Below are 13,148 nucleotides of genomic sequence, written 5' to 3'. Positions count from 1 at the left end.
ATATTAAAAAAAAGCGACAATTTTGAAAAACAACAATATTTTTCTACTTTGACAGTTTAAAAATATACAATATATTCAATTTTTGTCATATATTTAGGCCAAAATGTATTTAGCTACGTGTCTTTGACAAAAAAAATTCTCAATGAGCGTATTTTTAACCGCTTTAAGACCGGAAGATTTTACCCCATTCCTGACCAGGCCATAGTTTGCGATTCGGCACTGTGTTACTTTAACGGACATATGCGCGGTCGAGCAAAGCTGTATCCAAATTAAATTTATGTCCTTGTTCTCCCCACAAATAGAGCTTTCTTTTGTTGGTATCTGATCACCTGTGCGATTTTTACTTTTTGCGCTATAAACAAAAAAAAGAGCGACAATTTTGAAAAAATTATATTTTTCAAATATTTTTTTATATAAAATCCCCCCCCCCCCCAAAAAAAAAAATTAAAAATCAAAATTTAACATTTTGGGCCAATTTGTTTTCTGCTACATATGTTTGGTAAAAAAAAAAAATCACAATAAGCGTATTTTAATTGGTTTGCGCAAAAGCTATCGCAGCTACTAACTACGGCAAATTTAGGTCATTTTTATTGTTTTTCTTTTTAACTAGTAATGGCAGCGATCTGCGATTTTTTTTGCGGGACTGCGACATTGCGGCGGACAGATCGGACCCCTGACATTTGACACTTTTGGGGGTACCAGTGACATTACTACAGTAATAAGTGCTATAAGTATGTACTGTTACTGTAAAAATGACACTGGCAGGGAAGGGGTTAACTTTTATTGGTGATCAAGGGGTTAATGTATGCCTGGTGCTTACTGACATGTGTGTGGGGAGGGGACTGTGACACAGGCACAGATCGCAGATTCAGCTGAAATTATAAGGCTTGCTCATGCTAGGAACCCGACCTACTAAAAAAAATTCTAAGGCTTGCTCATGCTAGGAACCCGACCTACTAAAAGGTGAAGCTAAACCTGTGAACATATTTTTTGTGACATTATCCCCCCCCCCCCACCTGGAACAAACAGTACTGACAGTACCCCATGCACTACTGTTCTCCACTCTCACTGTGCCTTGACTGGCACCATGCACAGGTCAGATCATACCTTCACGTCCTAATGACTGCAAATGGCATGCTAATACATTGGGAAACCACAAAAAATAGAGTAAAACGAGCCCCAAACAGTAGATATTTTTATTAAAATAGCATTTTCAACCACCATAAACTGATAATACTTTATTTTTTATCCAAGAGTACACATGACAACACAATAGTGATTTAAAATAATCTTATTAATAGCTGCTTCTTAATTCAAATTTACAGCTCAGTGAAACCTTGAGGAAAATAAAAATCTTTACAGTTAAAAAAAAACACATACAAAAAAAAAAAAACAAAACAAAAACCCCGAAAAACAAGAGCGAGAACAAAAACACAAATAAAGCTTTCTGACATAAAGTTTAACTTTTTATCCCATTACTCTGCAAGGGATTTACCTTATATCAATAATATTTCAGAGAGGCTCCACTGGCATCGTTACCTCCATTTTCTGCATAGAATACATCTAAAAAGTACCCATCATACTATTTTTACACATAAATAATGTTTTTATTTCTGTTAACATTTTAGCTTCAAAAAGAAACCATTTATTTGAACCCGTTGTACTTGGCAGGGTTTTAAAGACTGAATGACGATGCTTAGCTGGCCCCACCACTGGCAACAGGACTGACCTGTCCAGAGACAGTAGTCAAAAACAGTCAAAGCAAGATATATAAAATGTGGAGATTTCCATGTGTTCTACACTACTGTACATAGAAAGACAAATTTTAAAAAGTGCAAGGCAATATCTGCAGTTCTCAATGTTATTAGGCACATCCATTCCTTTAAAAGCAAGCTTTGTAGGGAAATTCCAGTTTTTTTTTCTTCATGATGCCCTCTCAGAAGTCTATTTTTCTCTTAGAAAAGGAACAAACGGGAGAGGCAGAACAAAAATTACATCTTGTAAACCATCAAGTGATCCTAGTTTTTTTTATGGAGTGTTCAGCTGTGTCGCATTCTGCTTTTTTTTATCCTTGCAGGTTTAGGCTTGGGGATATACTGATTGTTTGCTTGGTATTCAAGTTCCTTCCTAAAGTAGTGGATGGTTTTGTTCAAGCCTTCCTCCAGTGGAACCTGCAGAGAGAAGACCAATACATTTTCATGATTTAGAGCTTTTAACAAATGGTCTTCTTGCGGCCATTTAAACAATTTTATTAACCAATGTCTACAGGAAAATGCCAGAACAATAGGTATTAGGTCTTAAAGCACTTGTTCTATAACTGATGACTTTGCTGCCCCTGATCTTAGTACTTTCCTACTGTCCCAGAACAAGTATGAAGATTGGGAGCCCCAACTTCACTGGCTGCATACATGTTTCCGAACATTAAGGCCGGAAGAAAGCTTTGCCAGCCAAACAGCTACCATTCTCCGAATAACGCCAGTGCTTGGAGTCTCCAAATTTTTCTTTAGGTTTCCCTTCATGAAAAATTTTACTATGTCATATTCCAAACGTTCATTTGCCATTAAAGTTAATAGTAATTTGAGAGAGATTTACGGGCATTTAAAAAAAAAAAAATAAATATGCTGGTTAAATAGATTTAAAGGTCACTTCTAATTTGTAAATAAAAAATTAAAACAGCTATGCTGTACAAGTTAAATCCAACGTGACAGTTGTGTATTTCTATAAAAAGCTGCATAAAAGGTGGGGTGGGGGGGAAGATTGTATGAGGATGTGTCAGCAGGAGGCAGAGAAATAGCAATATATTGGGGGGAGTTAGAAGGTGACAGCATATGTCTTGGCATCTGGAGGATATTCAGGCTGTTCTCCCAGCACAGTCGAAATTGACCACACTGGGAAAGAAGTGTTTCTATTAGGATTTTAATTATTATTAGGAAAGCAGGGGGACTGGCATGATAACCAGATATTTCACACAAAGGAAGCAATGTTGAGAGAACTGAATACTCTTAACCAACATTAGACCCTCCTTCGTAAAATCTAAATACAGATGTGGGGATCTGACTCAACCCTTCATTAAGGGTTCTTCGGACGTTTTGGGTCACCCAACATTTATTAGCAATTTCATGAACAGCAATAAAACCCAATAGGTTTAGAATGCCTTTCTCGGTCTATTCAGAATGCCTTTCTCTGCCTATTTAAAACTGAACAAGTTGCACATGGTTTATATTATTTCAGTAATTTTGTTAAATGGAACAGAATAAAAATAACATGCAGCGCGATATTAAAAGGTTAGTAAACGTATTGCTCTATAACAGTGATGACAAACCTTGGCACCCCAGATGTTTTGAAACTACATTTCCCATGATGCTCATGCACTCTGCACTGTAGGTGAGCACCATGGGAAATGTAGTTCCAAAACATCTTGGGTGTCAAGGTTCGCATCATTGCTCTATAACATATACCAATTTGTAAAATACAGTAAAACCTTGGTTTGAGAGTAATTTGGTTTAAGAGCGCTTTGCAAGACAAGCAAAATTTTCAAATAAATTTTGACTTGATATACAAGCAATGTCTTGATATACAAGTAGCCTCAAGTCACAGCTGAGTATAAAAGAGAAGAGAGGCGCCTCGAAGTGTAGCAATATGGTTAAATTTAATGAAGGTACAACATTTAGCAACTCACATGGTTGATGATTGGAACAGGCACATCTAAGGATGCAGGCATCCAAGCTAAAGCTGTCCACATAGGACCATCCTCCGCACCGTCATCTACATCATCCCTTCCATGCTGCCCCTCGCTTTCAGATCGCTTTACTGCAGGGTGGTCTTCCCGGTCAGGATCACAGACTAGCAGCCGGCTGTGCAGAAGATAGTCTATGTGGACAGCTTTACCCTGGATGCCTGCATACTTAGATGTGTCTGTTTTATTCATCAACCATGTGAGTTGCTATATGTTGTACCTTCATTAAATGGAACCATATTGCTACCCTGTAGCTCCTGCTGGATTTTGCTTCCAATCCCCTTGTGGAAGCGGCTATTTGTGGATGGACATTTTATGGTTACACAACCTATCGCAATGCTATAATCTTTTTATATGGACTATAAATTGAAGGATTTATGAATAAATGGTTGTGGAACGAATCATCTGAGTTTCCATTATTTCTTATGGGGAAATTTGCTTTGATATAAGAGTGCTTTGGATTACAAGCATGCTTCCGGAACGAATTATGCTCGCAATCCAAGGTTTTACTGTATGTACATTTTTCAAGAACTTTAGTGGAAAAAAGTTATGATCATAGGTGGAGATGCACTCACCGGCCACTTTGTTAGATACACCTGTTCAATTGCTTGGCAACACAAATTGCTAATTAGCCAATCACATGGCAGCAACTCAATGTATTTAGGCATCTAGATGTGGTGAAGACCACTTGCTAAAGTTCAAACAGAGCATCAGAATGGGAATAAAAGAGAATTTAAGTGACTTTGAACGTGGCATGGCTGTTGGTGCCAGACAGCCTCATCTGAAAATTGCGCTACTGGGATTGTCACACACAACCATCTCTAGGGTTTACAGAGAATGGTCCGAAAAGAGAGAAAATATCCAGTAAGTGGCAGCTGTGTGGACGAAAAACTGGATTTTTGACTTACTGTAAAAACCTTTTCTCTGAAGTTCATTGACAGATGCAGCGCCATATCTTCTTGACTATTGGGTTATGCTGCCCCCTACAGGAGTAGGACACTACTCAGGAAAAAGCTTTACCACGTTTATGGGGCAGTCCCTGCAGGCATACACCCACACACTGCTATAGCCCTCAATTTTGTTGCAAGCAGTGTTTAGAAGAGAAAAACTCCATCCCACTCAAAATTAGAGGGGCGGGTGTTGCACCTGTCAATGAACTTCAGAGAAAATGATTTTTTACGGTTAGTCAAAAAAATGGATTTTTGTAAAATCTTACCGTAAAATCCTTTTCTCTTAAGCTCATTGACAGACGTAGTCCTCGTTGATTAATAACAACTCGGGTTATACTGCCCTCTATAGGAGTAGGACTAGACAGGAAAGAAAACATTCTGGCCACACCCTAGGGGCAGTCCCAGAGGGTATATCCTCTCTCTCTCTGCTACAGCAAATCAGTTATGTCACAAAGCAGTGTTTAGAGAATTTAACCCAACCCAACTCAAAAACAGAGGGGCGGGTACTACGTCTGTCAATGAGCTTAAGAGAAAAGGATTTTACGGTAAGATTTTACAAAAATCCATTTTTCTCTGTCGCTCATTGACAGACGTAGTCCTCGTTGATTAACAACAACTCGGGACGTCCCAAAGCAGTACCACAAATGAGGGGTGGGAAAATGGAAATCAAAATCCAATCTAGAAGGCCCAACCGGTGCCAACTAGAAGTTTTAAAGGCTCATCAATCAAACGATGAGACTCAACTGAAATTCCAATGGAAAAAAACCCTCGAGGTAGACCACCGGTCTCCTCAAATTGCGGCCTGCAAAACCTTGCGGCCAAATGAGGCATCCGCCGATGCCATCACATCAACTTTATAAAATTTTGTAAAGGTATGCACCGACGACCAGGTGGCCGCCTTGCACACCTGGACCACTGACGCCTGATGGCGGTAGGCCCAGGAAGTACTGAGCGCTCGAGTGGAGTGCGCCTTAACAGGGAACGGAGGATTCCGACCCTTAATAGAATAAGCCTGTACCACCGTCTGTCTAATCCATTTGGAGATAGTCGCGGCAGATGCAGGCAACCCCTTTCTGGGGCCATCCGTGATCACAAAAAGTGAATCCGTCTTACGGAACGTTTCCGTAGCCTTCAGGTATACCCTGATTGCCCGAACCACATCCAAGGAATGCAACGCATATTCCCGAGGATGATTGGGCTGAGGACACAAGGAAGGTAGCACAATATCTTCATTCAGATGAAAGTCTGAAACCACCTTAGGAAGAAAGGATGGCTTCGGATGAAGAACTACCTTATCCCTATGAACCACTAGATATGGGGAATGGCATGATAATGCAGCCAGTTCTGACACCCTGCGTGCAGAAGTGATAGCCACCAAGAAGGCCACCTTCTGAGATAATGTAAGCAAGGGAATCTCCCTGATATTTTCAAAGGGAGGTTTCTGCAGAACCGACAAAACCAAATTAAGTTCCCAAGGTGGTAAGGGCGCGCGGATTGGCGGAGCCAAGTGCCGCACCCCTGGATGAAATTCCGCACCAAGGAATGAGTAGCCAAAGGCTTCTGAAAGAAGATTGCTAATGCTGAAACCTGACCCTTGATGGTGCTCAAGGATAGTTTCTGCTCAACCCCCTTTTGCAGAAAAGCCAAGATTCGGGTCACCGAATAGGTACGTGGGGGAAATCCCAAAGATTCACACCACGCAATATAAGTCTTCCATGTGCGATAATAGACTTTGCTGGAAGTCGCTTTCCTTGCTTTAATTAGAGTAGTAATAACTGAAGCCGACAACCCTCTGCCCTTCAGTACCTGAGTCTCAATGGCCAGGCCATTAAAACCAGTGACTGTAAAGCATGATGGAAGATCGGTCCTTGAGACCGCAGATCCTCCCTGAGAGGAGGTCTCCAAGGAGAGTTCGCGACTAGCATGTCCAAGTCGGCCTGACCGGCCTGACGAGGCTAGCCTCGAATTTCCAGGATAACTGGAGTTCCCTCTATCTCTATCCTGCGGAGAAGTCTCAGCAGCAACTTGAGAGGGGGGGGGGGGGGGGGAAAGACGTCTAGTAGCTGATACTGCCTCTGTAGGCCGTTCAGCGCGTCTGCTGCATCCGCTAGAGGATCGCGGGCGCGCGTTACCAACCTCCGCGCCTTCCTGTTGAGCCGATATGCCAACAGAACCACCTCCGGGATGCTCTGATGAAGACACAGATGGTGAAATCCTTGGTGATCGACCCAAGTCATCACCCTGATCTTGTCTGACTGGATCCGAACCAGGCTGCCCTAGAGCTGCTTGGTCCAGGCAATCCGACAGTCTGATCGCTCTCTGTTCCCACACATTTATCAAACTTGATTCTTATCAGGAGTGATGATTTCTCCTGGTTGAGCATTAGAGACCGAAGTCACCAGACTAGAGGCTTCTTGGTCTGTTTGCTCAACCGGATCCGATTCCTGTAGGGAACTGAAATTAATCTTTGGAAAAGGTAAAGAAAATGATCTGTTCAGGGAACGGTAACTACCGCTCCCTGTAGCACCTAAATGTTGGAAGGGAAGAATCGCACCGGTAGCAGTGATCGACACTCGATCTTGTATCCTGATCGTATGATCTCCTGAACCCCTTAGTCCGGGATTCAGGAAAGCCCTAGATCTGAACACCGGTGAAGACGTCCCCCCACCCCTAAGCCGGGTGGGGGCGCACCTTCAGGCTGTATTAGCCTTAACTTCAGGTTTGGCTGAGTCGGCCTTTTGTTTGCCCGACCAGCGCCTCTTGAACCCTCCTAGAGGGGCTTTGCCTCCTCTGACAGGTAGGATACCTTTTACTACAATAGTAATGCCCCTTATGTACTGCCACTGACTTCAGTCACCCTTACAGTTTTGCAATGACCTTAGATAGTCAGCTCCCAAACCAAGCCTCCTGGTTTTTGTTCACAAAAATCACACTCAAATTGGGGGATCTGTGACCTGTTATAGGATAGAGGAGAGACCCATCCTACCATTCCAGAGAGAGGCCCACGTCCACCACAAACCCGACAGGGGGGAGGGGGAACATACTACTCACCATACCGGAACCAGGCGGGCGCCACTCCTGACAGAACCCCTCTCCACCGGGGTGGGGGGGCTGTCGACCAATATGGACGTCGTGACTCTGTTGGTCATTGGCGTTCAGGCGAGACGTTTAACTCGCAGGGTCAGTCCCCGTCCTAGTGGGACTATGTCGCGGCCGACCCAGCACGGAGCTATGGCCTGCACGCGCTCGTAGGCTGAACTGGGGTGACCACTGGATCTCAACATCCAGCCCGTCGCCCAGTTACAGCTTTCTTGCTTGAAGATCTCACAGGAACACTGGAGAAAAAAGCTGTCTAAAAAAAAAAAAAAAATCTTTCTAAGAAAAATTCCTGCCAGAACCGAAGATCAAGATCCTAGCAAGGCATCTAGGTCCTTACTCCTAACTAGACAGAAAAAAACAGATTTGCTGTAGCAGAGAGAGAGGATATACCCTCTGGGACTGCCCCTAGGGTGTGGCCAGAATGTTTTCTTTCCCGTCTAGTCCTACTCCTGTAGAGGGCAGTATAACCCGAGTTATTAATCAACGAGGACTACGTCTGTCAATGAGCGACAGAGAAATCTGGTTTTCTCCATCGTTCATTGACAGACGCAGCTCCATATCTTCTTGACCATTGAGACGTCCCAAAGCAGTATTTGCATGAGGGGTGGGAAAAACAATGCAAAGAAAGAACGTAATTAGCCAAAGGCTAAACTTAGACAACCAGGTAACATGGAGCTCAATCAGGAACAACTGGAGCTCACCTAAACCCAACATACGCCCTCAAGAGAATAAAGTCTTTTAAACAGCAGCCTACAAAACTTTGCAGCCAAAAGAAGCATTTGAGGATGCCAACACATCCACCTTGTGAAACTTTGTGAACGTGTGCCCCGACGACCAAGTTGTCGCCTTGCAAACTTGCATCACTGACGCCTAATGGCGAAACAACCAAGGGGCCCTCAGCGCCCTAGTAGAATGCGCCTTTACAGGGAAAGGAGGAACCTGACCCTTCATTGAATAAGCCTGAACCACCATCTTCCTGATCCATCAGGATATGGTCACAGCAGATGCAGCCAATCCTTTGAGGTCCTTCAGTAAGGACAAAGTCTGATTTCCTGAAAGATTCAGTAGCCGCCAGGTAAACTAATTGCCTGAACCACATCCAAAGAATGTAAAGCCATTTCCTTGGGATGCTTAGGCTTAGGAAAGAGTAAAGGCAGCACAATTACTTACTTCAGATGAAAATCAGAAACCACCTTAGAAAGGAATGACTGATTAGGTCGATGTACCACTTGATCTCTGTAGACCACCAGATAGGGTGAACGGCAGGACAACGCCGCCAATTCAGATACCCTGCGGGCAGAAGAAAAAGCCATCAAAAAGGCAACCTTCTGTGACAGTGTAAGCAGAGAAATCTCCCTAATGTTCTCAAAAGGAGGTTTTTGAAGAACAGATAACACCAGATTAAGATCCCACGGAGGTAGCAGGGAGCGCCTTAGGGGAGCCATGTGGCAAACCCCCTGCATAAAGGTGCGAATCAAAGCATGCATAGCTAAAGGGCATTGGAAAAATACAGCCAAAGCCAACAACTTGGCCTTTGATAGTGCCCAAAGCCAACCGCTGTTCAAGCCCTTTTTGAAGAAAGGTCAAAATCCTAGCTACCAAAAATAGGAGAGTATGCACCTTCAGCGATTCACACCATGAAATGTACAATTTCCAAGTACAATGATGGATCTGCCTGGAAGTAGACTTGCTGGCCTTCAATGTAGGAATCACAGAATCAGAAAGACCTCCATCATTCAACACCTGGCTTTCAAACAGCCACGCCGTTAAAGCCAGCGACTGTAAAGCAGGATGGAAGATCGGCCCTTGAGACAGTAGATCTTCCCTGAGATGAAGTCTCCAAGGAACATCAGCGACAAACCTTACCAGATCTGTGTACCAAGACCAACGAGGCCAGTCTGGGGCCACCAGAATGACCGGAATATTCCAGAATATTAATCAGAAGCCTGGACTCTACCATCCAGGACCCCTGGATGCAGAGCATCCCCAGCACTCCTCCCCAGCTGGACAGGCTGGCGTCTGTTACCCCAGTCTAATACAGTGGAAGAAAAGACTTGCTGTAGCATAGTGCTATTGAGTGAATCCACCATAACAGGACAGTCCTTGTGTGGTGACTTATCCGAATCCTAGTGTCCAAGGACTTTGGATCCTTGTTCCATTTGACAAGAATCTCCCTTTGTAAGGGTCTCGTGTGGAACTGAGCAAAAACGGAACCGCCTAAAAAAGGTCGACACTAGTGATCGACCGATATAGTTTTTTTAACGCTGATACCGATATTTTGGTACTTCTTGTGGAGGGATCTGGGGGTCTAAAAGACCCCAAACCCCTCCTCGGCACTAAAAAGCATTCAAACGCCAAGTTTGGCTGTTTTGAATGCGGTCAGTTTTTTTAATTCGGCGCCGAGTATCCGGAAGTGATGTCATGACATAACTTCCGGGTTTTTTTTACATGGAGACCCGATCAGAGCCGAATGCGGCTTTGATCGGGTCTTCTCTTCAGGAGGTAGGATGCCCGGGTCTCCCGGTGGAACAGGAGACCCGGGCGAGCCGCGGAAGGCGGTGGGAGAAGGGGGGGGCAGAAAGGCTCCAGCCGTCATTACAAGACAGCCAACTGTCGGCTATGGACACTGGTATCGGGGTGATGCCTCTAGCTGCAGGCATCACTCCGGTACATGCGCTTACCCTAAATATCGGCAATATCGGTAACCTCAGGGGCAGATTCCGATATATCGGGCAAAGTGAATATCGCCCCCCGATATATCGGTGTTGCCGATAATAGGTCGATCCCTAGTTGACACCATCAGACCCAAGGCCCGCATGCAAGTCCGCAGAGAAGACAGATTGCTGGATAACAGCAGATGAATTGCCCCCTGCAAAGTTTGTCCGGAGGAAGAAAAACCCTCGCCGAGGCGGGGTCCAGAGTTATGCCCAGATAATCCAGTTTCAAGGATGGTACTAGGGTGGATTTTTTTAAAATTGATGTTCCAACCGAACTCTTGCAAAGTCAGAACAGTGATTGTTAAGTCGCTCAACAGGGCTGAATACGAGTCTGCTATTAAGAGGAGATTGTCCAGGTACCCCAGTACCGTAATCCCCTGTTGTTGCAGTAATGCCAACACAGGAGCCAACACTTTGGTGAAGACCCTGGGAGCGGAGGCAAGAACAAACGGTAACACCACAAATTGATAATGCTCTTCTCCTACAGCAAAGCGAAGAAAACGTTGGCGTCCAGCAGAAATAAGGATGTGTAGATATGCGTCCTTGATATCTACAGAGGCCAAAAAGTCTCCTTGGTGTAAAGATGCCACTACCATGCGAATGGACTCCATTCAAAACTTCCGTACCCGCACAAAGCGGGTCAGAGCCTTGGGGTCCAGGATTGGATGTACTCTGCCTTCTTTCCTGGGCACAGTAAACAGGTTTGAATAGAACCCCTGAAAACGTTCCTGAGAATGAACCGACACAATCACCCCTTGCGACAGATCTTGTACCGACTCTCTTAGATCCCTTAACCAGTCTGGAGATAGGTTTAGATTGGACGGGAAGAACCTGTCCGACGATTGAGACCGGAATTCAATCTTGTAACCCGATCGGATCAGTTCGTGGACCTATATGTCCTGAATCAAGGCAGTCCATGGTTCTGGAAAGAAGTGAAGACATCCCCACCACAGAAACGGGTGAGGGCGTCCCTTCATGCAGACGAGGATTTGTCCGCAGATCCAGATTGGCCTGTTCTCGGCTTGCCCGACCATGGCTTCTTGGAACCCCCGAAGACATAAATGGCTTAGCTCCTTTCTCCTGGGACCCAGAGGTACGAAAGGGCCGCCTATGAGCAGTAAATGAAGACCCCCGTCTATTACGCGGTGCCTTGCCCTTGGTGGATTGGTGTAGAAGAGTACTCTTCCCACTCGTAAGGCCTTGGATCAACTCATCCAGGGAGGATTCAAACCACATGTATCCCGTAAAGCAGTGGTCCTCAACTCCGGTCCTCAGGGCCCACTAACCGGCCAGATGTTAAGTATTACCTTGGGGAGATGCAGACTAGAGTACTGCAATCACTGAGCAGCAAATGATATCACCTGGGATGTATTTCAGTTATCTTGCAAACCTGGCCTGTTAGTGGGCCCTGTAGGCCAGGGTTGAGGACCACTGCCGTAAAGGGAAGGTCAGAAAGAGCCTTTTTGGAAGCCTGGTCCACAGACCAGCTTCTCAGGCACACCAAGCATCTAATAGCAATCCCCACCAAAGACACTGTGTACCAAGTGAAGCTGCATTCAGTGACGTATCACATATATACATAAGGGCTTGAACTATTTGACCTGTTAGTTCTATCAGGCCGGTGAGGATTGCTCTGTTTCCAAGTCACCCTTAAGCAACTTTGCCAATTCTGTGATGGTCTGTGACACCAAAGTGATCACAAAGACCGGTTTTAGTATGGACACATGCAAATGGCAGGACAGAGACTCAATCCATCTATCCAATGGGTTTGTAAATACCAGGGACACTTCCACCGGGACCACAGTAGACTTGTTTATTTGGAAACCAGATGGATCCACCTTCGGTGGCATGGTCCACCTAGTGGAAACCGCATCCGCGAAGGGATAACGCCTTTTAAAAGAAAAAAAAAAAAAAAAAAAAAAGCGCTTTTTTTTTTTAAGGCACCACTAACATTTGTTTGATGAGCCCCTATTCATTGACAATGTTGCCAAAAAGTTCCAGACAGGGAAAAACCTTGCCCGACTTCTGGGATCTGCGGGTGACCCACTCGTCCTGACGCAGTAGACATCCGCCATTTTTAAAGGTTTCCCGCACTGACCCTAAGTGCCTCCACCAGCGCGCTTTCCCATGTGGCAGCTGACGAGGAAATGTCCTCCTCACCGTCAGAATGTAAAGACACAGATCCACCAGGATGGAGAGGTGAAGGCAAAGCGCGCTTTCGGCTAGTGGCATTTTTTGACATCAGGCTTTCCAGAACTGCTGTAAAAGCAGACAGGGGCTGCAGCATCCCAGGTCGTGTGCACCCCGGCGAGGGGTTTCACACGCAGGCCCGCCCCATACATTGGGGCTCTGTCGTGGTGAGGCCTAGTGCTGGACTATAACCTGCTCGCACTCGCTGGCCAGGCAGGTAGACCTTAAGGATCTAGGATATCCAGTCTGAAATCCAGCCGGGTGGCTTGTAGTTCTCTCATTAACAAAACTAAATAAAAAATAAAGTGTTACAAAAAAAAAAAATGGATTTTTGTAAGATCTTACCGTAAAATCCTTTTCTCTTAAGCTCATTGACAGACGTAGTCTTCTTGATTCTCAAGAGCTGGGTTATGTTGTCTCCGCAGGAGTAGGACTAGGCAGAAAGACAAAACGTTC

The 13,148-nt window shown here is 44.8% G+C and overlaps 1 protein-coding gene across 2 annotated transcripts in view; it reads right to left on the bottom strand.

Moving 5' to 3' along the window:
- Positions 1-1,395: 1,395 nt before the first annotated feature.
- The window catches only part of UXS1 (UDP-glucuronate decarboxylase 1), a 129,396-nt gene continuing 117,643 nt past the window's right edge, over positions 1,396-13,148 (bottom strand). For both annotated transcript variants that reach the window (XM_082245611.1, XM_082245612.1), the window contains exon 15: positions 1,396-2,171. In XM_082245611.1, coding sequence (XP_082101737.1) covers positions 2,040-2,171 — 132 coding nt within the window. In that variant the 3' untranslated portion in view covers positions 1,396-2,039. The remainder of the gene's footprint in view (positions 2,172-13,148) is intronic.

Source organism: Pelophylax lessonae (assembly GCF_965119305.1).
Source record: "Pelophylax lessonae genome assembly, chromosome: 2".
Taxonomy (NCBI): Eukaryota; Metazoa; Chordata; class Amphibia; order Anura; family Ranidae; genus Pelophylax; species Pelophylax lessonae.
This window is presented reverse-complemented; position numbering and strand designations above follow the sequence as displayed.